Here is a 26872-nt window from a genome sequence, read left to right as displayed (position 1 = left end):
TCTTATCTCCAATTAACCACCAGAAAACCGGAAGTGGTGCTGTGGCTAAAGGGATAGGGTGGTAGCATTGAGCTGAAGAGCTCAGGGATAGTGCCTAGGCCCAGAGTTCAAGTTCGACGACTGACCAAAAAAAAAAGAGAATTGACATCAGCTAGCTATTCAGGAGGCTGAGATCTAAAGATTATGGTTTGACATCAGTTCAGGCAGGAAAGTCCATCAAACTCTTTATTTCCAATTAAGCAGCCCCCCAAAAAGCCAGAAATAGAGCTGTGGCTAAATGGTAGAGTGCCAGCCTTGAGTGAAAAAGGTAAGGGACAGTGCTCAGGCCCTGAGTTCAAACCCCAGGATAGGTACATACACAAAAATAGAATTCAAATGATATGATGCATCTTCCCTAACATCAATGGAATAAAACTAGAAATCAATATGAACTTAGAAATTGTACAAACACATTGAAATTAAACAACATTCTATTCAATGACTACTGGATCAGTGATGGAAATAAAAAAAGAAATTGAAATTTTTCTTGAAACAGATGTAAATGGAAACACCTTTTGTATTTCTATGAAATAAAAAACAGTGCAAAGAAGGAAGTTCACAACAATAAATGCCTATATTAAAAATTTAGTAGCTGGTCACCAGTTGTTCATACATATAACCCTAGGCACTTAGGATTTGTGGTTTGAGGCCATTCTGTACAAAAAAAAAAGTTTGCTAAAGCCAGGTAGTGGTTACTCCTACCCATAATCCTAGCTACTCAGGAGGCACTAAAGTCCATGAGACCCTTATCTCCAATTAAGTACCAGAAAAATGGAAGTGGTGCAGTGGCCCAAGTGGTAGAGTGATAGCCTTACACTGAAGAGTTCAGGGACAGTGCCCAGGTCCAGTGTTGAAGCCTCACAATGGAGAGAGAGAGAGAGAGAGAGAGAGAGAGAGAGAGAGAGAGAGAGAGAGAGAGAGAGAGAGAGGGAGGGAGGGAGGGAGGGAGGGAGGGAGGGAGGGAGGGAGGGAGGGAGGAAGGGAGGAAAAGATAAGAAACATTTGCTAGACTCCATCTCCAAAATAATGGTGTTACCAGCCAAGTACTAGTGGCTTATACCTGTAATCCTAGCAGCTTAGTAGGCTGAGATATTAGGAGCTCCCGGTTCAAAACTATCTTGGGAGAAAAGTCTGTAAGACATCCATCTCCAGTTAGCCAGCAAAAAGAAAACCGAAAGTATGGTTGTAACTGAAGTAATAGAGCATTAATCTTGAACCAAAAAACCAAGTGAGAGTTAAAGGGCCTGAGTTCAAGCTGTAGTAACAGCATAAAAATAAAATAAACAGTATGTCTGGAGAGCTACCTGGAGAGTCTAGGAAACGTGAAGTCCTGAGCTCAAACCCCAGTATTGTCAAATAAAACATTTAAAAAAGTGGAAAGATTCCAAATAAGCAACCCAAGTAAGTAGAAAAACAAGGATTTGCTGAGCACAATTCCTCATAGCTTTAATACCAGACACTCAGGAGGTGTAGTAATCAGGATTGAAGTTCAAATAAAAGGTTAACAAGAAACACAAGTTATGTGTGGTTGCATTCCTATGATCCCAGGTATGCAGAGTTCCTAGGGAGGAGGACTAGGGTCCCAGCCAACCTGGGCAAAAATGAGAGAACCTAACTGAAAAAGAACTGCTGCAAAAAGGGCTTGGGGTATGACTCAAGTTTTGAAGGTCCACCTAGCATGTATACCTGAGTTCAGGATAGATAAAATCAAATATTGATTTCATCTGATCCAACAATCTGCTTCTAAATGTAAATGATAATTTCTTTTATTTATTTATTTCTTTTATTTATTTATTTTTTTGCCAGTCCTGGGCTTGAGCTCAGGGCCTGAGCACTGTCCTTGGACTTTCTCAAGGCTAGAGCTCTACCACTTGAGCCTCAGCGCCACTTCTGGCTTTTTTCTATGTATGTGGTACCGAGGAATTGAACCCGGGTCTTCATGCATGCTAGGCAAGCACTTTAACGACTAGGCCAAACTCCCGGCCGATAATTTCTTTTATAATGTGTTTATAGTGATAGTTAAAAATTGGAAGCAGCCTAAATGTCCCCTAGCAAGAATAATTAAAGTATTATGTCTATATGATGAAATAGTAGATAGTCATGAAAAATGATGTCAAATTATATTGACTGACATGACCCCACAGTTTATAGTTAAATATTTTTAAGTAAGTTATAGAACACGACATCTAAGACACTGTTATTTATGGAGGGAAAAGTCTGGAAGCCTTCAAACACAAGAACCTCCCAATAGCTAAATCCAGTAGAGCTTTGTGTATCCTTCATGTCTTTGACTGAGCTCTCTTGGCTTTTGACATTATTAACCTCTTTTGGCTTCCTGCTCCTTGCCTTCTTTTCCTGACCTTAGTTTCATAGCCTGGCACTCAGGACTGAAATATGGCAGACTCAGTCCTGGGAGAACTCTTCAGAACCAAAAGTATTTACAGGGCACTTATGGGCAAATCTTCTTGGAAAGGAGCAGTCAGAGACAGTATTTCCCTGACCCTTAGTCCTTTTGAGTCCACATAATTCTGGAATAAAACCCTTCCCAGGGTCTCTGGATACAAGTTTTCTCTTCTTCTCCACCTCTCCCACCCTCTAGCAAAGTTGCCTGGCTATCTCCTTTCTCCCACGCCTTCTGGTCAATCAAGGGGTTATTTTTAACGGAGTTGTGTATACCATACTTAAGTCCTGGCAAAATATCAGTATCGGAGTAGACACTCAAGATGGAACAGTCTCCCACAGCCTCCCCCATTTCCAGAGCTTTTCCTTTTAAAGAGAGAGAATAACATTTTCAAACTATAGAAGTCCTATTAAAAAAAAAAAGTCCATGAACATTAGTTGTTTTTGTTGGTAATGGTGGTGGTTGATTATGGGGCTTGAACTCAGGGCTGAGTTGCTGTCCCTTTTACTCAAGGCTAGTGCTCTACCACTTTGAGCCACAGTGCCACTTCCGTTTTCTGGTGATTAATTAGAAATGAGTCTGGCAGGGTGGGCGGGGTTGGGTGGGGAATGGGGACAAGACATGAGAAAGGGTATCAATGTATGTGAAGTAATGCACCTTCTATCTGGTGAATATAATGTAACCCTTCTATTAATTACAAAATATGTATATAAAAAAAACAAATGAGTCTCACAGACTTTCCTGCCCCATCTAGCTTTAAACCTGGATACTCAAATTGCAGCCTCCTGAGTAGCTAGGATTATAGGTGTAAGCCACCAACACCCTGCTCTGAACATTAGTTTTGTGTGACCATCTCAGCTGGCCATGAAGGTTAAGCTAGATTGGGACTGGACCTGCTGTCATTTTGGACCTGGCTTCTGCTCAAAGTAAGCCAACATATAGGCTGGCATCTACTAGTTCACTGGGCCTGTTGTAAAGAGCCCTGTGACCCAGAATTATGGAAGTTGCCTGGTCCATTCTCCCTTCCCAGTAACTGGGGACTCTGGACGTGCAGAAGCAGCCCCTCTATTTCAAGATATTCCATAATCAGAAATTTCTCCTATGGCCTTTGCGCTCTCAGCAAGAGCTACACAAGACAAATGTGACTCTTTCCTACATCATGCATTATGGGATTCAAAACCAGTGACTGTGTGACCATAAGTCTCTGTGCTCAAGAGATATTATATGGGGCCCCTCTGTATCTCACTTCTTTCGCGTTGTTCCATTTTAATAAACTAAAAGTAAAAGTAGTTTAGAATAGAATAGTCTGACAGATGATAAAAGGACAATTATCCCCCCAATTTTGATGTTTCTCATACTGACTGACACCCAAAAGATGCTGTTCTTTTAGTTGTTATGTCACATTGACCAAAAAGCTCTTTTTTGTTTTGTTTTGTTTTTGTAGTGCTGAGAATCAAACCCAGTGGTTTGCATGCAGTAGGCAAGTTATCTACCACGGAGCTATGTCCCAGTCCATACATCCATTCTTTGTGTATGTGTGTACATCACATAGATACATCTTATTCATGCCACATGATACTTACACAATGAGGTTTCATGTTCCCTTCTATCAAAGACCACTTAAACTTAAAGACAGCCTGGCATCTCATGTCATAAACCAAGGAGCTGTTGCAGTACTTTGCCCTTTCCAAGCTTTACATTCATCAGCACTCTGGATTATATGAATGATGAGCTCCAGTCCACTGAGATCTTCTGGTACACATGGATACAGTAGGCCTTATGGAGACCTAGACATTTTTAATAATGTTTTGAGGCTTTCACCAGGACTGAGGGCTCAGGCCATGCTAGAATAGAATGCCAGATGAGAAACTGGCCTTGGGCAGTTAGTTCCTAAGACCCTTCATGTGGGGAGAGCAGCAGCCTCTGGTGATGAAGCCCTCTGCCTCCTTGGAATGAGGTGTTCAAAGTACTGGACTAGCTATACACTGTAACCAGAAGAATACCAGTAGAAAGCTCTAGACAAAAGTGTTTGGCCTAATGTTGTTGCCTAAGCCTTTGAGAATGAGATTTTAGCCCCATAGGTAGGTGCTATTGAAGCTGCTTAATGTGGTGTCCGAATGAGGCCTTGGCCTCAGACAGGAAGATCAGACTTCCTTCTGGAAGATGACACTCATTCTGGAGGCTCAGCTTCCTGGATCAGAGCAAAGTAGCTCATACCTATGTAGAGAAATTTGTATCTGGAGTGGTACTGAGCCTCGCCTGGGGCTGAGGGAATCCTGCTGAGGTGGCTTGGGTGTGCTGTTACTGCTGTCCAATGACCTCTGTGCATTCCCTAAGGGAGAAGGAGGGCAAGGCTGATACCAAAACTGGGAGGGGAAAGAAGGAGGGGAAGGAAACTGACAGTTATTGAGCAACTGGTGAGCTAAGAACTTCCCATGCCTTATCTCATTTCATCTTTACAATAGTTCAGGATGTGGGAGGTATTCGTAGCCTTATTTTACATTCATTCACTCATTCAACAAGTATTTACTGAGTGCCTGTTTAGTGTAGCCTTATTTTACATTCATTCACTCATTCAACAAGTATTTACTGAGTGCCTGTTTAGTGTCAAGTTCTACTCCAGTCACTGGAGACAGAGCAGTAAGATACTGAAGACACGCCTGCCTTCATGGAGCTCATGCTTTACTGCAGAAACAAGATAGGAAGGAACACTGGGCTATTAAGCAGAAGGAAGCTCTAGATGAAAAATAAGGAGGTGGGGGCCGGAAGTTTGGCCTAGTGGTAGAGTGCTTGCCTAGAATGCACAAAGACCTGAGTTCAATTCCTCAGTACCACATACATAGGAAAAAAACAGAAGTGATACTATGGCTCAAGTGGTAGAGCACTTGCCTTGAGAAAGTCCAAGGACAGTACTCAGGCCCTGAGTTCAAGCCCCACAACTGGAAAAAAAATGAGGGAAGGGGAATAGAAAGCTAGAAGGTCTGCCTTTTAAAATAGGATTAGAAAAGGCGTCTATGGGGAGGTGACATTCAACTAAAAACCTGAGGCCACAAAAGTTGACCTCAGCTACAAGTATAGACACAGAAAAAGAAAGGAAAGAAAGAAGGAAGGAGTTTGAGTTTAGAGAAGGCTTTAGTTATTTATTAGTACTAACTAGTCTAGGATATTATTTAGAAATAAGTAGCTAAAATAGGCAGGGCTTGGAGTTTACCAGTTTCTAGGTTAAGAAAGAAATATCTGCCCTTTTTCATTCTTTCTTTCTCCTTCCCCACCCCGCCCCCTGGTCCTGGAGCTTGAACTCAGATCCTGAATACTATCCCTAAGCTTTTTTTTTTTTTTTTTGCCAGTGTTGTAGCTTGAATTCCGGGTCCCTGAGTTTTTTTACTCAAGAATGGCACTCTGCTACTTGAGCCACAGCTCTCCTTCTGGCTTTCTGGTAGTTAAGAGATAAAGAGTCTCATGGACTTTTTCCCCAAGCTGGTCCCCAGCCATGGTTCTCACATCTCAGCTTCTGAGTAGCTGGGATTACAGTCCGGAGCCACTGACACCTAGCTTCCTATTTATTGCCCTTTTGGGTAGGAATAAGCTAAAAGTATTAAGACTGATAATTGCTTCAGAGTTTCTCTATCTCTTTAGTGTACTTTAATTTGGTGATACTGAAGTTTGAACTCAGAACTTTGTTGTTGCTAGGCAAACACTCTACCACATGAATTGTGCCCCACAGATCTTTTTGTTGTAGTTATTTTTCAGATAGTGTCTTTTGCTTTTTTGTCTAGATTGACCTTGAAGTCAGATCTCCTGATCCCAACTCTTAAGTAGCGAGGATTATAAGCATGCATTCTTATATTGAACTTTAGTTGTAACAGACGATAGCTGATGGGAATGACAGTATTAAGGAAATGGTGCAGAATTTGGCCAGTGGTTTGTGACCACAGAGGTGAGGCTGGCAGAGGGGTTAAAGGGAGCCTCAGGATTGGGATCTTAGTTGTCCAGTGTGAGGGACTAAGTGATCAAGGCTTTCATTTGGTACTGTGTGAAGCAAAGGTGAGGGATTTGAGCCTGAGGCTCAAATATGCGGTTTTCAGGGAAAAGAAGAAATGGTCTCCAGACCTTCCATGTGGTTGGCTGGATGGCCACAAAATGATAATGGCAACAGAAAGTAGGGTAGCTCAAGAAGAGTGGGTGTGGCAGTATGTGGCAGTAATAGTTCCCACTTCATATACAAGGCCCAGTACTGTGGTTGTTCATTTATTTATTTTTATTTTTATTTTTTTTGTCAGTCTTGGGGCTTGGGCTCAGGGCCTGAGCACTGTCCTTTGACTTTCTCAAGGCTAGCACTCTACCACTTGAGCCTCAGCACCACTTTCGGCTTTTTTTCTATGTATGTGGTACCGAGGAATCAAACCCGGGTATTCGTGCATGCTAGACAAGCACTCTACCACTAGGCCAAACTCCCGGTCCCTGGTTGTTCATTTATATTCTGTAATATGCTAGGTGCTGTTCTATGTCCTAGGCATTTGGTGTTGATGATAAGGCAAGAGGCTGAGGGTATAGCTCAGAGGTAGAACATGTGCTTATCAGCATTTTGAGCTCCCAGTTCAACCATTTCTTTAGACTTCATTATTCTCCTGTTCTTCCAACAAACCTGCTACTAGAGTGTCCAAGTTTGGATTGGATCTACCCAGCCACTGTTCCTGCTTGTGCTTCTGGGCTTCTGGGTACTTGGTACCACTGCCTGGTTACATATGGGTGAAAGTCTTGGCATCACTGTTACACCGTGGTCTCCAGCCTCTGGAATACTCAGTACTGTTTCCCTATCCTTGCCCTCATTGGTTTGCCATGAGACCGTTCCAAACCCTTATGAAGCAGTTGTCCACATCTTCACATTCATACCCCTCAAATCCCAGTTTCTTAGATGTTGTCAAGAAAAGTCTGTCTAGCAGCATCCTTTTGGCTTTTCCCTACCTCTGAGCTTGCCTATCATAATATCCATCTTTACATCCTCCCTGCTCTTCCCAGGGAAAAGTTGTCTTGACTTCCCTGTGCTTCCCTCATACTTTGCCTCTGTCCCTACCTTCCCAGAGCTTTATTATACTGTCACTTTCCTACATACCCTGTTGGGGTCCTTCGTCCCCGCTCCATCTCGACTAATAGGAGGGATGGGGAAAAACACACCCCGACCAGGACGAGCCGCGAGAGGAGAGGGCCCACGACCTCCCACACCAGCCTTCCTTCCCTGGAGCATGAACAGGGACGCCACGCAGCTTCATCAAGGCAGGAAAATCTCTCTCCAAAAAACCTCCCTCCTGAAGCAGTCCCTCCAGCTAATATACCCTCTCTAGGTCCCAGCAGAGAGTGATAAACAATAACACATCTGTAACCGATCGTAATCAAGTCTTGCGCCCTGCCTCTTGAGCCTTGCCTTGTCTCAGCAGAAAGTTATTAGACATGGCGTTACTCGGCCCCCAACAACACCCCTTTCTATGTCTTACTGTGCAAATATAGATGTTCTTCCCCATCCTACTTCATGCTTGAGTTTCCATTCCATTTCTGACCTCTGCTTCTGTACTGAGTCACATCTTGGCTGGACATAGTGGTATACATCTATAATACCAGCTTCCTGAAAGGCATAGGTAAGAGATGGCAGTCTAAGCAAAAGTCAGACCCTTTCTGAAAAATAATCTAAGACAAAAGGGGTTGAGTATAGCTTGAGTAAAAGTGGCTGCTTAGCAAGTACAATTCCTTAAAGTCAAACCCCCGTACCATAAAAAAGTAATATTTTTCCCTGATACACATTCTCACTTCTTTTCCCCCTCTCAACCTCTATTGTTTTAGTTCTATCCCCAAGTACCATGTTTTCTTAGAGGGGCTGTATACTTTTCAGTATTCCCAAAAGCAACATGGTAAATAAGAATGTGGATATGGAGAGCTGACCCATGGGGCCATTGCAAGGATTAAATAAGATAATGTGTGTAGAGCCCTTACAATAGTTATTAGTACTTACTATTGTGTGTTTATCATGGTTTCACAACTGCCTTTCTCCTTGGCTGCCTCACCCATTATCCACATTATCTGCAGGGATTGAATTTATTTTGTTGCAGGGTTGGAGATGGAACTCAGTCCTTGAACGTATTAGGCACACGCCCTATCACTAGGGTAAGGGAAATGGAACATGGTGGACTGTGGGAACCACTGGAACTATGCCTTGCACTGTGGGTTATGTGGCCTCTGTAGTGTGGTCATCATCAAGGCTCTCTAGGTAGGTACGCCTGCCTCTCACAGCAGCTTCTCAGCTTGCTGTTCTCTCTTGTACCACCCCACAGTCCCTCCCTCCTTTTTTTTCCCTTCCTCCCTCCACACTAGGTACAGGCTGTCAGCAGAACCAGTAGGAGCCTGTCAGCAGGAGCCCAAGTATTGTCCCTTGGGGGCTTCTGGCTTAGCCTCTCCCCTTTTCCTTCAGCACAGGCCTCCCTGCCTGTCATATATGTCATGCCTTTGGCTCCAGTCTGTCTGGACACAGATGTGGCCAAAGTCCCTAAGCAGGCCAAGGGGCAGTAGCTGGCAGCATTTCGCTCCTGGCGAGTGGTGGGGGCAGCTGTGAACAGTGGAGACATTGCTAAAAGTCTGGTCCTTTGAAGCAGGGAAATCAAAGTATCTGTGACTTAGCTACACAGCTACTCCCAGACTTCTACAGGTGAGCAGGAATTCAGCCTGGATTGTACCTGAAAGGTGTACATTTCAGGGGCTGTCACCCCAAGCTGATTTTCCCTTTTGTAGTCCCCACACATTTACCTAGCACCTACTGTGTACTCCAACTATGCGCCAAAGATGCTACAGTCTGGTGGGGAGCCAGGTAAGTACTAAGAGCATGGTGCACCCAGAGAACAGCATTGCCTAGGAGGGGTTGGACAACATGGTGGGAAGATGTCAGAGAGGTATCATTGCTGGAGTCAGGTCTTGTAGATGAACAGAAGCTCAGTGTTCTAATGAGAAAGGGAAGAGAATTCCAGGTAATGTGAACAGTGAACGCATAAACGTGTTAAGAGCCTAGTTAGTTCTAGAAATTTTAAGTAGCCATATAAACTAGAATCTAGGTATGGGTAGGTATGGGAGGTACTGGGGGATGGGTAAGCATACAGAAGCCAGATCACAAGGCCATGTAAACCAAACTGAAGCGCTTAAAAGTTATTCTCTAGAGAGCAGTTGCAGTTGGTAGAAATCCAGATGGAACTAAGTTAAGCAAAAAGGAAATGTGTTTGTTTATATAACTCCAGAAGCTAAACTTTCAGATCCACCTGAATCTAGGACTCCCGGTGTCTTTCTCCCTGTAGATTAGCTCTATTTTCCTCTGAATCTAGTCATCCTGCAGACAGCTTTGCCCAAGTAGCTGTAGAGCTGGCTCTGGCATTCCTAAGCCTGGAGTTGGCAAGCTCTTTCACTGTATCTCTGTCACAGCTACTCAACTCCACAGTTGTGGCACGAAAACATCCATCCATGTTGTAGAAGTGAGTATGGCTGTATTCCATCAAAACTTATTTTAGCTTACCTAACCCCAGATCTACGCATTATAGCTCACTCTCTAAAAGAAGAGAGACTTTACATCTGGCAGTATCTAAATATGAAATGTCACTGGCGCCAGTGATTTACACCTATAATCCTACCTATTCAGGTGGCTGAGATTTGAGGATCACCATTCAGAGCCAGCTCAGGCATGAAAGTCTGTGAAACTCTTATCTCCAACTAATTACCAGAAAACCACAAGTGGCACTGTGGCTCAAAGTGGTAGAGCACTCGACTTGAGCAAAAAAGCTCAAGACAGTTCCCAAGCCCTGAGTTCAAGCCCCAGGACCAATAAAATAAAATAAATGAATAAGGGCCTGGAATTTGGCTTAGTGGTTAAAGTGCTTGCCTAGCATGCACGAAGACCCGGGTTCGATTCCACGGTACCACATACACAGAAAAAAGCCGTAAGTGGTGCTAAGGCTCAAGTGGTAGAGTTCTAGCCTTGAGAGAGTCCAAGGACAGAGCTCAGGCCCTGAGCTCAAGCCCAGGACTGGCAAAAAATAAATAAATGAATGAATAAGAAATCTCAGAGAAGACTTCTATGCATCCTTCTTAAAACAGGTACCCATTCTTGAGCCACTTGTTGAGGAATCATTGGTCAGCTAAGGATATGTGCCCATCCCAAAAGAAGGAGAGCTATCAGCTCAGCTAAGACCATCTGGAATGAAAAGTGGAATGCCATTATAGCAGAAAGGGAAAGAAATGCAAAAACATTTTCTGCAAGGCACTAGCAAGAAAGCATGAACTAAATACCTGAACTAACCAATGATTATCTATCTTGAAATTGATCCTGACACAGCTTCAGGGAACTAGGCTAGTCCTGCAGTGTTGATGAACATTCTGCCCAGCCTTTCTATGTGGTATTTGTACCTCAACTGCTTATTGCTGTTTTATTGCTAGCCCTTTCATTCCTTCCTCACATACTGTTCCACCTGCCTGGATGAAACTAGAGGGCAGCCTAGGCTGCAGCTCTTTAGCCATTGATGGACACGACTTCCTGGCCCACCTGACCAATATCTCTCCTCACCTTCAGTTATGGCTGCTCTGATGGTTAATCTTAATTATCAGTTAGCTTGAGAAGTGCCTAGGAGACCAGGAAAGCACATTTTTCTAGGTGTCCATGATAGTGTTTCCAGATATGATCAGATCATGAGAGACTTGTTCTAAGGAGTTAATCTCTTGATAGATTCATAATATAATGATATTATTGTGAGGTTATGAAAGACATGAAGTAGGCTGAGTTGGAGAAAGATTGATTACTCAGACTTGTCCTTGGGGTTCTGTCTTGCCCTGGTCCCATCCTGCTTGCTATACCCCTCTGTAATGATGAGCGGAATCCGCTGAAATCATAGGCTAAAATAATTCCTCCCTCAAATTGTTTCTGTTGGGCATTCTGTCACAGCATAAGTAACTAATACTGGCACCCTTCCCTGTGGCATTTATCTATACTACCCTCCTGCTCAAATACCCTCCACCAGCTCACAGTTACTGTCTTTCAAAGCCCAGTCCACCTTTGTCATCATTTCCTTCAAGAAATCTTTTCTCTATGCCCAAATTCCATTTTAAAATGTAATCTGTAGAGATGTATTTCCATATGATTATTCCCTATCTCATTAACTTCTTGAGAGAAGAACCAGGGCTAATTGATCTTTAGGTTCCCAGCCAGCACTTAGCACACTAGCATACGACCTTGTACTGAGCAGATGAGCATTTGTTGGACAATACTGGATTTCCCAGCTCTAGCCCATATGGGAGCTTCCTGCACATGTGTGAAATAGTCTCTGAGAGTAAGTACCTGCTGTCTGTCTGTTTACTTCTCTGCTTCTCCTTTAAGTACATACAGCCATCTACTCCAAGACTTAGCACCTTTTCTCCTTAGATTCTTGCTTTCCCATGAGATCCATACAGGTGCTTAGTGAGGGAAATGGTTACAAAGGATATGTCTGACCAGACAGCATTTATCTTCCTGGCTTAGATAAATGCCAAGGCCTTTATGGTGGACTGCAAGTTAGATCTCAAGCGAAACAAAATAGATTCTAAGAATTGTGTCTTAGCACTTTCCAGAACAGTTTCTATGGGATTTGACTTTTACCTCTTTGGGTGAATCTTACTCTGACTGAGAGGTCAGAAGGCAAGTAACTTAGAGAAGATATATAGTAATATATCTTCTGACTGATGTGCTACTCCTGGGCTCTGCCTTGTATTTACAGGATGAAGTTGCTAGAAAGCTGGCCATCAAACGATAACTACAGGGGTGGGGAGTTTGGCCTAGGGGTAGAGTGCTTGCCTAGCATGCACAAAGACCCAGGTTCGATTCCTCGGTACCACATACTTAGAAAAAGCCGGAAGTGGTGCTGAGGCTCAAGTGGTAGAGCTCTAGCCTTGAGAAAGTCCAAGGACAGTGTTTGGGCTCAGGGCCAAGACTGGCAAAAAAAAAAAAAAGGTAAAAGATAACTACACACAGCTGAAGTTGATTATAGACTTAATCCAACAGATTACATCTACAGGTAATTACATCTAGCTTAGAAGAGAGCTAGAAGAGAAGTTTCTCCCCTGGGTTTACTGGTTCCCAGAAACACCACTCCCCACTGTTAACTGGCCCCAGTGGACTTTCTACCCATGGTCTCAGGGCACAGGCTTGAGATTCAAAGTGTCCTTCAAGAACATTATGCCAGGACTGGTGCAGTAGCCCATGCCTGAAATCCTAGCTACTCAGGAGGCTAAGATCTGAGGATCAAGGTTCAAAGCCAACCCAGGAACAAAAGGACCTGAAACTCTTATCTCCAGTTAACTTCTAGAAAATGGAAGGGGGGCTTGGCTCAAGGGTAGGGCGGTAGCCTTGAGCTGAAGAGCTCAGGGACCAATGCCCAGGCCCACCCAGTTCAAGCCCCATGACAAAAAAAAAACAAACACAAAAAACATTGTACCAGGGGTATCAATTTGCAAGAAGTAAAGCACCAACTACCTGATATAACTGTAACCCCTCTATACATTATCCAACCAAAATTTTTTTTAAAAAAAAAAGAACATTGTATCCTGAGTTCAAGCCCTGATGAGAGGGGGGGGGCGAGGGAGAGAGGGAGAAGGAGAAAAGGGAAAAAGAAAATTATATCTTGTGGCCGGAGCATGGCCTAGTGGTAGAGCATATTTGCCTAGCATGCATGAAGCCTTGGGTTTGATTCCTCAGCACCATATACATAGAAAAAGCCAGAAGTGGTGTTGTGGCTCAAGTGGTAGCCTTGTGGCTCTAGCCCTGAAAAAGCCCAAGGACAGTGCCTAGACCTTGAGTTCAAGCCCCAGGACTGCAAAAATAAAAATAAATAGAAAAAACATTTTAGGTTGATGAACAGAGCTGGGGACATTTACCTTCTTCACTGTGCCTCAGCCACACTGTTGAGCAGTGTGATCTGGAGGACCCCTTAGGAGGGTCCCAGGTTGCCCTTCCTGGGTGGCCAGACCAACTCCTACCCACAATTATGATCCTGTTTTTGTCTGTGGGGACTCCCAGAGGCCCAGACTTTGATATGAGGCACTGAAGTCAGATCTACCCTCAGCATGCACTCTTCCTGAGCCCCATCCCTAACTATTGGCTCTGGGATCTAGGGAAAAAAGATAGGTCTCCTACCCCTGAGCTTTCTCACGCACTCATACACACCCTGCTGAAACCTGATCCTGGGGCTGCCTCGCGTGCTGGGGTGCCAGGGCAATGTCAGGGCTGACAGGCTGGGGCCTGTCTAGTGGAGCCTACCCCACCCTGCACTACTACCCACTAGGCTAGGGCAAGCAGGTCAGGCATCTCATGCCCTGCTAGTCTGACCAGTCATGCTGCACCTTAAAGATCATCACCATTTTGGCTAGCCCCTCTACGGGATATTGATATGCATAGGAGCCTCTGAATTTTGTTCTAGGTGTGATATGAAATTTGTGCCAGGCCACCTACAGAATTTATACAAGGCACATTGTCTGCATCATCACTTGCCCCCACATTCCCTGTAGTTTATGCCCCCCTTCTCAGCTTTGAAGGCTCTTTAGGCCCTGAACTACCTGACAGGGGCTGAACAAAATATAATGGGAACTCTAGAGGAAGAATACAAGCCTACCCAGAAGAACCAGGGAAACCTTTCTAGAGACACTAGCATTTAAGCTTAAGAGAATGGGGACAAAACTTTCCAAGTGTAGAGAGACATGAAGAGGGCAAACAGGGACATGTACTTAATACATAAAAAGCTTCAAAAAAGGAAGCAAAAAGCTGGGCGCTAGTGGCTACCTCCTGGTAGCTACTTAGGAGGCCAAGATCTGAGGAGATCATAGTTTGAAGCCAGCAAGAGAAAAATCTGTGAGACTCATCTCTAGAAAACCACCAGAAGTGGTGCTGCGGTTCAAAGTGCTAGAGCACTAGCCTTAAGCAAAAAGAGCTCAAGGACAGCTCCCAGGCCCTGAGTTCAAGCCTCATGACCAAAAAACAAACAAACAAGCCCACAGAAACAGCAAATGATCCTTCCAGATGTGAAGTAGCTATCTTCATTTATAACTAAAAAGAAATGCAAGCCTGGCACCAGTGTTTCCCACCTGTGATCTTAGCTATTCAGAAGGTTGATATCTGACAATCATTGTTCAAAGTCAGCCCACCAAAGAATGTCTGTGAGACTCTTATCTCCAATAAGGTACCAAAAAAAAAAATCCCCACAACTGTAATATCCCAGCTGTTTTGGGGGAGCTGAACCCCCCCAGCAATAGAATCACCAGCACTCAGTGAATGGAGCTACAAGTAGCAGTAGCTACTCTCCACCTTTGGGCTGATGGAGAGCAACCCCAGCCTTCTCTGGAGCTGAGCTTTTAAAGGTAAACATCACTCACAGGCATAGTCAACATGTGACATCACCTCACGATGTCCATAGTCAATAACTACAAGGATGGGGCCACATGCAGGTGATCTAACCGCTCACAGGTGGTCAAGCAGGCTAAGCATTTTTACAAAAACAAAAAACAACTTGGCAGCTAATCCTGCTAGGTTATTACAACAACAACAACAACAATCCTAGAAGTGGAGCTATGGCTCAAGTGGTAGAGCATGAGTAATAGAGGCAGTAGGGGAAGCTTAGGGACAGTACCAATTCCTGAATTCAAAATTCAAGCCCCAGGAAGAAGAAATGAAGCTGAGTGCAGTGGCACAGACCTGCAATCCCAACACTGTGGAGGCTGAAGCAAGATCTTGAGTTTGAGCCAGCCTGGGTAACATCATAAAACTATCAAAACATCAAATAAAGCTGGGAGCTGGGTACTAATGGCTCACACCTGTAATCCTAGTTACTTAGGCGGCTAAAATTTAAGAATCATGATTCCCAGCCAACCTGGGCACAAAAGGACTTAGGACCTTTATCTCCAATAAGTGACTCAAAAAACAAAACAACAACAAAAAAGCCACACCTGGAGCTGTGGCTCAAGTGGTAGAGTACTAGCCTCAAGCAAAAAAAGATCAGGGACAGCACCCAGACCCTGAGTTCAAGCCCTAGGACTAGTGCGCACACGTACACACACCCCAAGGGTGGATAAAAGAGTAGCCTTTAGAAAGAGGTGCAATCCGCAGCAAGAAATGCTGAGAAGAGCTGGCTCAGTCTTTCAAGGAATAAAAAGAGGCCAGAAATAAACATCCAAAACACTAAGGCCCAATAAAAGAATAAGGTGAAATGGCAAGTGTTTGAGAATATCATAAAAGAAAGGAATAGATTACTTACTCCAAACAGATTTTTAAGACACCTTATCAGGTCCATTTAATGTATTCTGCCATGATCTGTCCTGTGAACTGTTCTAAACCATTACTAATATGGCAACTCCTCATTTTGGTTAAACTTTATATTTGTCTCTCCTTTTACTATTTTTTTGAAGGGATGGTTCATGTCACACTACCAGTAATTTCCAGTTTTTGTTGTTGAATCCAGTGTATACTAGGAGAAAATCATTCTAAATCAATCTAGAAAATATTATAGGAAAAGAATAGCTGTCAATTTGGATAGATGCAGAAAGGATAATTGACCCTGTGTTGTAATATTCTGGTTGTTTGTATTACGTATTTGCCTGTATTTTCCCAAAATTAACATACTACAGGTTACCAAAAAAAGTTTTTTAAAAGAACGAATTAAATACAGTGGTCTTTCTGATAATTTGGAAAAGGGGATGTTGGAAAGAAAAAGGGGGGGGGGAAACATGCTAAGATTATTTGGCAAGATCCAAAGGAGATTTATTATCATATGACATCCAGTATGTATTGAGAAGCTGATAAAATCCTGACTCAAACTTTACATAAACTTTTTAAGTTCAGTCCTAACACAGAAGAGTAGTTTTGATTCAGGCATATGTCCAAAGACCTTTGATATCACCCATAAACCCTGGCCAGGATCCTCAGTATGTCTGGCAATGCCTCAGATATATTAATTTGCTTAAGATTGTATATATTTGGGGCTGGGCATTTGGCTTAGTGGTAGAGTGCTTGCCTAGCCTGCATGAAGACCTGGGTACCATATATGTAGAAAAAGCCGGAAGTACTTCAGCTCAACTGGTAGAGCTCTAGCTTTGAGAAAGCCCAAAGACAGTGCTCAGGCCCTGAGTATAAGCCCTGAGACTAGCAAAAAATAAAATAAAAAATAAATAAAGATTTTATATAATAGACACAAGAAATAGGCATTGTCTTGTGTACCAGGGAACTCGGTGGGATCCAAAAGTCCAAAGGAAAGTCTTTGTACAGGAGGAGTGGCCTCGGGACTGGGTGTTGATATCTTCCTAGCCAAAATGTGGTAGGGGAGGGAGTCTGTCAGAGATCCTAATAACACAAGACCCCTGAGTGATTATGATCTTATTTCTCCTGGGATACCATAATGGATTCCTGATGATAGAGATAAGAAATGGATTATACTATGGTTTGTGGTTATACTATGTTTGGAGAGGTAAGTTCTAGCTTCTGGGTTTGGATACTCTTGTAGACTCCTGTTAGTCAGTGGACTGATTTGAATAGTTTGAAATGGAAAGAGCCCCTGAGGCATAGGCTTCCACACAGTCATTCTTGCCAGAAAGACCCTCATCCCTCTGGCTACTCTGGCTGAAAACTCAGAGGGACCTCTGGGAGATAAGAGGGGAGCAGGGCACCTAGAATCATCAGTGCTTCAGTGGCTAGACCCTTATACCATAAAGAGCTGCCATGCAGCAGGACTGAGGGAGACAGAGGGATATGGGTGACATGTGCAGGCCTCCTAGCACATAGTAAGTGACTGAAACTGGCCATCTTCTATTCTTCTGTGCCATAGGAAGGATTTCAAACTAGGATACTAGTTTTCTGTGAACTTGTGTTCTTGGAGCATTTCTGAAAAGCCTGATAACCTTTTGTACTTTTGCCTAGGACTTACTTTTCTCTGTATCCCTCTGACCTATCCCATCTTCTCTAAACCTGCAACATACCCTGCCCAAGAACAGTGACACTTATTTTTCCTTATTCTCTACTTACCATCATTTCACCTTTCTCTTTCCTCTTTCCTTCCCATCTCTCCTCCAGCTAAAAGGAACCCTTCCCCCCCTGAACTTTTTCGGGCCTTCCCCTACCTCTACAGGAACTTAGGGTCCTTCTTCCCTTCTTTCTACTAACAAATGCAAATGGTTACTGCTGATCTGATTTCTCTCCTCAGTCCTACATCCTAAGAGTAGCTTTTGTTTTCTTTTCTCTACCAGTCTCCTGTAGCTTTGCCCTGCTTTTGCCTTTAAGCATGAATTCATCCCTTCCTCACCCTGGGTGGTCCACTCCAGAATCCTCTCCAAAATTCTGTCTCCCTATACTGGCTGTATTTTTGGATAGTTTTGTTTCACTGGACAGTGTGAATCCCTGTGTTCCAGATTGTAGGAACAAAGTGGGCAGCAGTGACTGCAGATGGATGCGTGGATAAGCTTCCACAGAGCTCTTAGCTCTGAGACATTAACCCTTTGCCCCTTTACTCTTTACATATGGCTAAATAAAGACTGGCCAGGCCTGCTCCCTCAGACTCAAGTTTCACTCAACAAGATCAGCAGCTCCTCCATGAGCAGGCAGGCTGGGGTAGTGAGGATGTGCTAGAATGTGGAGGGTGGCTTCCACAGATCCATCACCGAGACAATGCACAGCAAAGCCAGCCCATACCCAGCCTATTGTGTTGTTGTATTCCAGGTTCTCCAAGCCAGCACCCATGTTCCTAGATGACTCCTTTCGCAAGTGGGCTAGGATCCGGGAGTTTGTACCACCTTTTGGGATCAAAGGTCAAGGTATGTTGTGAACTATGACCCACATTTCCCAGATTATCTTCCTAAACTTCGGAACTGGGCTGTATCTTCAGAGGTCCTAGTTCTAGAAACTTTGAACAGTCACCTATTCTTTCTCTCCCCCATTCTGTCTTTTGTCTTGACTAATGAAATATTGACCCAGAGCCAATAACTTGCCAGGACTGAGTCCACAGCAGTGATGTAGGCACTTCTCAGAAAAGTTCCAATCTAGTGAAAGAGCAGATACTCAGGACTCTAGGAAGAAGTAAGAGTCATAAAGATTATAAAAGAGAGGTGCAAAAGGCACTAGCTAGGAAGAGAATGTTTCCAGAGTCATCAGAGGCCAAAGCTACTCATCAGAAATACCCTTCTACACCTACACCATCCCTACCTGATGCCTTTTATCCTAACCTAACCTCCTAACCTAGCCTCCCCTCTAATTCCTCATGCTCCTGGTCCTAGACTGTCAACTCAGGGTCTGGACACTGTCCCTTAGCTTTTTCTGCTCAAGGCTAACACTCTGCCACCTGAGCCATAGTTCATTTCCAGGTTTTTGGTGGTTAATTGGCAATAAGTCTCACAGACTAACTGCCTGAGCCATGACCCTCATCCCTCAGCTTCCTGAGTGGCTGAGATTATAGGTGTGAGCCATCAGTGCCTAGTTGTAATTTTTATTATGTCCATTGCTAACCCAGACACACAGACACTCCCTCTTCCTTTACCTTAGGGAGTTATTCCCTCTTAAGACTTTCCTACCCCTATTCGAAACAGTACTGTTTCTGTGTCTGGCTCCTAGTCTGCACCATGGCCTGGAGAAAAGAGAGCTGAGGCTTTAAGGTCAGATAGGAGATTAGATCCCCATACTATCTCATTACTAACTGATCTTGTACAAGCTGTTTAACCTGTCTTTGCTTTAGTTTCTTTATCACCTAAGTGGAGAAATGGTGCTACTGTATAGTTGTGGTCAGAATTAAAGAAAATAACTATTAAAGGGATGAAAGATATAATTTAGCTAGAAGACTCAAGAATATTTAAACCCTTCATTCAGCCAGCCCACCACACCCTCCCTTCCTGGAAGGACAGTGGCCAACAAAAATGCTGTTGAACATGGGCTTTGACTTCAGGCCTCCAAAGAGAAATCTCATGGGTCAGGTCATACCATATGAAGGACTTCCTGGGTACATGCAGCCAACCAGGCTACTCTTTTCTTCTGAATCCTCATGCAAAACTCCAACTGCACAGCTACAAAGTCTAGGGAAGTCTAATACAGAGCCCACTGGAGATGAGAACAAGTATTTCTGTATGTCCTTTTCAGGAGGAGCCAAGGGCTTCTAAAAAGCGAAACAAAACAAAACAAAGCCCTACCAATATCCTTGATCTTGGCCAATTAGTAGTAAATACTCTATCTTAGAGGCACAAATGGAGATAGAGAAAGAAGAGAATCTGTGGCCTTCCCCAAAACCCCTAAAGTATATCTGGAGGCATTTAGTATGTGTGTGTGTATGTGATCTTGAGACTTGAACTCTGGGCCTGGACTCTGTCCCTGAGCTCTTCAGCTCAAGACTAGCCGTCTATCACTTGAACCACAGCGCCAGAGCCACTTCCAGTTTTCTAGTGGTTAAGTGGAGACAAGAGTCTCACAGGACTTTTGTGCCCAGGCTCCGGGTGGCTTTGAAAACCCAATCATCAGATTGGGCCTCTTGAGTAGCTAGGATTGTAGGTGTAAGCCACCAGCTAGTACAAATATTCTTTATAGGTTTTATCCTTGCCCTGTTCTCATTCAGTTTCTAAAGAGTTTGCACCTACTTCCTCATTTTTCTCATGCACTCCCTCACCAGCAATCCAGGACAACCGGGTGCCAATGGTAGGGACTGGCTTCCCTCAGAGGTATGCTTGCCTGTTTCTCTGCCTCTATCTCCTGTGTTAGGGAAAAAGGGCAGTAACCTGGCCCATCTTGTGGGTCTTTTGGTTTGGTTGTTTCATTAGTTTTGGTTTTGTTTGTGCAGGTACTAGGGCTTGAACTCAGAGCCTGTGCTTTTTCACTATGCCTCAGAGCCTTTTTCACTCATGCCTGGTACCTTACCATTTTAGCCACACTTCCAGCTCCCCAGTTTAAAATTTTATTTATTAATTTCTGTTTATTTATTTATGCTGATTAATTGAAGGCAGACTCTTGTGCACTTTTCTGCCAGGACTGGCTTTGAAAGAAGATCCTTAGATCTCAGCTTCTTGAGTAGCTACAGTTGTATCAGTGAGCCACCAGCACCCGGCCAGCCTTGTGTTTGGAGCTCCCTCCACCCAACTCCACCTTCCCTCTGTGCCCAGGAATTGTGATGCCGCTCAGTAACACTGTCGTAACTTAAATGATCCTCTAATAGCTACCTCCCTCCTCTGTCCACAGACAATCTGATCAAAGCCATCTTGTCAGTCACCAAAGAGTACCGCCTGACTCCTGCCTTGGACAGGTGAGCCACTGCCAGCCTCTGGGCCCTTGGATCCTTAGTATGTGCAAAGATACTAAAGCCCAACTGGTCTTCTCCATATATGGTCAGATTCTCCAGCATATCTATATGTGCACATACAGCATACATCTTGGGGAGGAAGAGCAGATAAGTGAAACCACTGCCCTAGATTGGCACCCCTCAGACTGTAAGCACTTAGCAAGACATCTTGATCCTCAGATATTAGAAGTCTGAAGATAAGAACTTCAGACCCGCTGTGTGAGGGGGCTCATTCCTATAATCCTAGCTACTCAGGAGGCTGAGATCTGAGGATTGAGGTTCAAAGCTAGCCCCGGCACTAAAGACTAAGAGACTCTTATCTCCAATTAATCACTAAAAAACAGAAAGTGGCACCATGGCTCAAGGGGTAGGGCAGTAGCCTTGAGCTGAAGAGCTTGGGGACAGTGCCTAGGCCTAAAGTTCAAGCCCCATGACGCACAAAAAAGCAAAACAAAACAAAACAAAACTTCAGACCCTGGAACTCAGATCAGTCCAGCAATGAGACTGAGGATCCGGGTGGTAGGCATCAGTCTAGAAAGGAGTTTGTTTCTTTTTTCCTTTTTTTGGTCAGTCCTGGTCTTGAGCTCAGGGCCTGAGCACTGTCCTTGGGCTTTCTCAAGGCTAGAACTCTATCACTAAAGCCACAGCACCACTTTCAGCTTTTTCTATATATGTGATACCGAGGAATCAAACCCAGGTCTTCATGCATGCTAGGCAAGTACTCTACCACAAGGCCAAACTCCTGGCCCCTAGCAACAGCTCTTTAAGCCAGCTGTGGAGAGGGAAGAACGTAGGGTCAGGTGGGAGAAACCAAATGAGCTTTTCCCAGTGACTACTGGGAACCAAGGGGCTGTTGAGATAAAAAGTAACAGACTCTCCATTCCTCTTCATCTGTCCTTGCTTTCTTGGCAGAGCCTCAAACTTGGCCCATTTGTCCCTGTCCCCTAAGGCTACCTAACCCCCACTAACACTTGGAGAACCTTTACCTCAGGAAACTATCTCATGGGAACCTTGTCCTCATTTCCCAGCTTGGTCCTTGGGCCATTCCATATCCACATTTTCCTGAGGAAGTGTCACAGGTTGGGGATATCAGTGTCCCAGAACTGAGCTTCCCTTCCTTTAGAAATGTTGCTGGAGCCGGGTGCTGTAATCCTAGCTACTCAGGAGGCTGAGATCCGAGAATCGTTGTTCAGAGCCAGTCTGGGCACAAAAGGCCATGAGATTCCTATCTCTAGCTAACCAGAAAACCAGACAAGGTGCACTGTGGCTCAAGTGGTAGAGTGTTAGCCTTGAGCTGAAGAGCTCAGGGATAGTGCCCAGGCACAGAGTTCAAGCCCCACGACTGACACCGCCCCCCCCCCAAAAGAAATATTGTTGGGATCCTTAGTTCTGACCAACCATGTGGGGTCAAGGGGCAAAGGGAAAGAGGCCTGGTGGTCAGCTATCCATGGGCCTTCACTCTGTTCTCTCAGCCTCCGCTGCCGTCGCTGCATCATTGTGGGCAATGGAGGTGTCCTTGCCAACAAGTCTCTGGGGTCACGAATTGATGACTATGACATTGTTGTCAGGTGAGCTCCCCCAAATAGCACCTTAAGCCCCTGCATGTCCTTCCCCCAAACCAGCAGCCACGACTCTATTGAGAACCGTCTGCTCATCTGGCCACCTAGGCTGGAAGTCAACAGAATCCTCAAGAAGACTGGGTTGGAGGTTTTTGAAATGGAAAACTTAGGTGACCTAGACTCCCATTCTCTGCACTTGGCGGGTATTCTGGGGTTGTGGTGCCTCCCTGAATACAGATGCAAGGCAAGCTTTGACTGGGCCTGCTCTCTGTAGACTGAACTCAGCACCAGTGAAGGGCTTTGAGAAGGATGTGGGCAGCAAAACAACCCTGCGCATCACATATCCCGAGGGCGCCATGCAGAGGCCTGAGCAATATGAGCGGGATTCTCTCTTTGTCCTCGCTGGCTTCAAGTGGCAAGACTTCAAGTGGCTGAAGTACATCGTCTACAAGGAGAGAGTGGTGAGCTCCCCTGGCACCAGCACCTTCTTGCCCTGGGGCCTTGCTGCCAACTCCCCAGCTACCAAGGCAAATCTTATGGACCCCACAAAGAAAAAGTAGGAACCCTCAAAAGAAGCATCAATAACCCCGAACTGAAAGATAGAAAGTATAACCAAGTAGAGCAACAAGAAGATGCCAGGGTTCCAGGCCAGGACTCATGAGCTGAGATATCTGTTGAGATATCTGAGATATCTGCTACCTACCTCCAGATGCCCCAGAGCAGGCTCTTGCTCAGGCTTCTCTAGCCAAACCCCAGGAGACCCAGGCCCCTGCCATGGCCTGAGAGTTCCAGCGAAAGAAAGTACTAATCTCTAAGGCCAGTTTTGGTATTCTCCCAGTCTTCACACTCTCCTTCCCTGTCACCTACCACCTATGAAGTAGGTCTCTCTTGCTCTGGTCTTAGGGTCCTCCCTCTTTGTTTCTTTTCTTTTCTTTTCCTTTCCTTTCTTTTCTTTTTTTTGTAGTGGGACTTGAACTCGGCCTGGGCACTGTCCCTGAGCTCTTCAGCTCAAGGCTACCGCCCTACCCCTTGAATCATAGTACCACTCCCTCCCTCCTAGCCAGGGGAGTAAGGCCTTACTGGGGCCATTCTAAAAGAACCGTAGACCCCCTCAACTTGAGAGTACTAATTCCCAAACTTGTAAGTCTGGGCCTCTCCCTGCATCGTACTTTTTACCCTGACCACCACTGAGTCCCATTCTGCTCTTCATGTATAATCAGATTCTGTATCTTCTGGTTTAGGCAGTCAGGCACCTGGAACCATTTCTTTAGAGAGCATATGTAGCAGAGTAGACTCAGAGTGCTTATTCGTTGACCACCCACTGGGGCCTCTCCTGAGACCTGTATCGCTTGGGGTCTGCAGGGACACCTGCCAACTTGTCTGGGTCCATCCTCCATCTCCTCCCCTCCAGCTGTGACCCTTTTCCCCCCCGACCCCCAGGGAGGGTTGCTGGCAGTGAGCTCAGACCATTTATTTTTCCAGTACTCAGGCCTCTAACCAGAGATTGATGACAGATGGCCTTCTGCATGCAGTATGAAACTAGTTGTTCTTTCTGGAGATTTAAAGACAAGTTGAGAGTGAGAACAACTTCACCTGCCTGTGGGGGTCTCAGTACAATTCGATTTAAGTCCACAATCTTTTTCCAAGCAAGGCTAATTATAGGCAGTATCATGTAGGTGGCAAGCAAAACAAAAAAACAACTAGAAATTCATGTAGATAGGATAATGGAAAGGGAGCTGAGTTATACTGGGTTCAGCCCAGCTCTCCAAAGAGAAGGAAAGGATCAAGTAGCAAAATGGTCAGCCTGAGATGGTCTACCTGCCCACACTAATCAGAGAGAGAATGGGGACTAAGAGAGCACTCCTTTGTTCTCAGAACCCTGAGATACCTGAGTCCCCACATTCTGTTTGCCTTGAGGTCCCAGGTAGGTACTTTGAAGAGACAAATGGAGGTCACTGGGTCTGCCTTGGTCAACCTCAGCGACTCTGGGGGCCACCTTCTCACCTCTTTCTACCCATACCCTTTCTGAACCCACAGATAACTGTCAAAGCCCCAAGCCTCCCTTGGGGCAAGAAATCATAGGCAGAGCACTGATCCCATTGGATTTTTCCCCTCACTACCCATTTACCATAAAAGATCTGGAATTATCTTGAATACCAGACCCTGCTTCCTACTAGGCAGACTGGGAAAAGCCAGGCAGTCAAAACAAGGAGGGCAGGCCAGAGGTAAGTCAGGGCCAGCCAGGTGAGTATTGTCACTTGTTCCTTTCAGGAGAACCAGGGTCAGTCAAGTCAAAATTTTTATAGTTAATCCAAGGGACAAAGCAAGAAAGAAGAAAAGGAGAAGGCAAGCCATCTAGAGTCAGAAAAAGCAAATAGCAGGACCTGCTGCTTCAGGAAATCTGTTGGCCTAGACTTGGCCTCTGAGGACAGGTGGATGTGAGCCAAGTTGACTTTCCATGCCTCTCATGCCTGGTTACCTCACAGGACCCAGACACAGACTTGTCTTGCTTCTGCAATGTTTCTAGCCAGAGCTACTGCTAGCTCTGTACCTGTCTGGAGTTTTACCTGCAGCATTCTGGAAGAAGGCAGCTCTATCCTGGAGCCAAGGCCTGGATGGCCAAGGCAAGGACAGGTATTAGCCCTCAGTCACAGCTTCTTGCCATGTGAACAATCCCCTATAAAATGTAAGTTTCTGGTACCCGGGAATCCTGATAAACTTTAGGAAAGGAGGAAACGTGGCACAGGAAATGAAACAACCTGAATAGGACAGGCCATCCTTGTGTATCCAAGTGGGAGAACTGTTCTTCACTTAGTTGTAGCTTCACTGGACACAGATAACTCCATTCAAGTTACCAAAAGACTATTTATCTTCCTGGTTCCAGAAGCCTTCACCAAGCCAGCAAGCAGATGTAGAAGTCCCAGCCGTCCGTGTTCTCTAGAAAGCACGAGTGTATGGGCAAGTAGGGAAATGAGGCCAGGAGGAAGAGTGGATCGGACATGGTGGGGGAGCATATAAAAGTCTCTAGTGGGGGAGGGTAGCCTCAGTCTCCATGAAGCTTCAAAGATGCAGGTCTGTAGCTGACCCCATCCACTCAATTCTTTGCTTGTCTGGCATTAATAAGGTACTGGTCTCTGAAAATTCAGTCCAAGTTCCTCACTGCTCCTGATCTGTAGTCTCTCCCAATCCAGTAGGAAAGACAGTCTCAAAGCTAGAGTTACCTGTGTGGTAGGTGCCATGATGAGGAGACATCTTTGCAGCCCTGGGCGCAGATGAGAAGGACAGGAGAAATCATCCTGGAGAGGACTGCTAAGCTGAACCTGAAGAAAGTGTTAGGACTGAGTCATGTGAAAGGTGTTACAAACAAAAGAACAACTTGCACAGAAGCCCAGAGAGGCTATACTCCCTTGAAGACATTATCGGTAATACTGTATAGACAGAACAGGACACAATACCAGCAATATGTCATCGTGTGCTGTCAGGTTTCCTAGCGGCTGTGGCCTTTGCATCTTCCTCTTGGGTCTGGATGCCTATCCACTATACAGATGAAGGGTTCTCAGGCCTGGAGAGGACAGGACGTGTGAAGGGCAAAGCTCCAATCTAGTTACTCAGGCTACAGCCTCCTGTCTCTGTCAGCATCTCCTGCTGTGCCCTAGAATGCCTGATAACCTGGCATCCTAACACTGAAACTTGAAAGCTAGCTTCTGCTGAGTAGCCCTCTGCCTGGGCTGGGTTAATGTGGCTGTGGTGCTGCCCTGAAGGGGCAGGGAGCTAGGGCCCATATACAGTCAACACAAGCTTGACCTTCCAGTGGTAGTTCAGAAGAGCAAGATCTCAGAGGTCAGGTAGGGCCTCATTGATTCTCAGGAGGAATGAGGTTTTTGAATCTGGAAGAGTGATGGCCTAGCATGCACGAAGCCTTGGGTTTGATTCCTTGATACTACATACACAGTTAAAAAAAAAAAAAGTGGGCCGGGAGTTTGGCCTAGTGGTTAAAGTGCTTGCCTAGCATGCATGAAGACCTGGGTTCCATTCCTCGGTACCACATACATAGAAAAAAGCCAGAAATGGTGCTGTGGCTCAAGTGGTAGAGCTCTAGCTCTGAGAAAGCCCAAGGACAGTGCTCAAGCCCTAACTTAAAGCTGCAGGACTGGCAAAAAAAAAAAAAAAAAGCTGGAAGTGGTGCTATGGCTCAAGTGGAACAGCATTAGCCTTGAGCACAGAGAGGCTTAGGGACAGTACCTTAGACAAACCATCTTCCCCCTTAGATTGAGTCCCACTCCAAAAGTAGTGGTGCTACTCATCTTTTAATATTGATACAAAAACTAAGATGAATTAGAGAAGTACCTAGCACAGACAATAAGTCTATTCTCTAAGGCATTTGCTAAATTTTTTACTGTTTTTTTGTTTGGTTTTGTTTTTTTTGTGAGTCATGGGGCTTGAACTCTAGGCCTCAGCACTGTCCCTGAGCTCTTCAGCTCAAGGCTGCCACCCTACCCCTTGTAGATAAGAGTCTCAGGGTCTTTTGTGCC

General features: G+C 44.9%; 1 protein-coding gene across 5 annotated transcripts in view; it reads left to right on the top strand.

Annotated features, from left to right (window-relative positions):
• The window catches only part of St3gal3 (ST3 beta-galactoside alpha-2,3-sialyltransferase 3), a 158975-nt gene that overhangs the window by 119672 nt on the left and 12431 nt on the right, over positions 1 to 26872 (top strand). For all 5 annotated transcript variants that reach the window (XM_090335033.1, XM_090335030.1, XM_090335032.1 and 2 more), the window contains 4 exons: positions 18189 to 18283; positions 20682 to 20745; positions 22254 to 22349; positions 22615 to 22801. In XM_090335033.1, coding sequence (XP_090191159.1) covers positions 18189 to 18283; positions 20682 to 20745; positions 22254 to 22349; positions 22615 to 22801 — 442 coding nt within the window. The remainder of the gene's footprint in view (positions 1 to 18188; positions 18284 to 20681; positions 20746 to 22253; positions 22350 to 22614; positions 22802 to 26872) is intronic.

The sequence above is a fragment of the Megascapheus bottae genome, chromosome 6 (assembly GCF_031878675.1).
Source record: "Megascapheus bottae isolate mThoBot1 chromosome 6, mThoBot2.hap1, whole genome shotgun sequence".
In the NCBI taxonomy this organism is placed as follows: Eukaryota; Metazoa; Chordata; class Mammalia; order Rodentia; family Geomyidae; genus Megascapheus; species Megascapheus bottae.
This window is presented reverse-complemented; position numbering and strand designations above follow the sequence as displayed.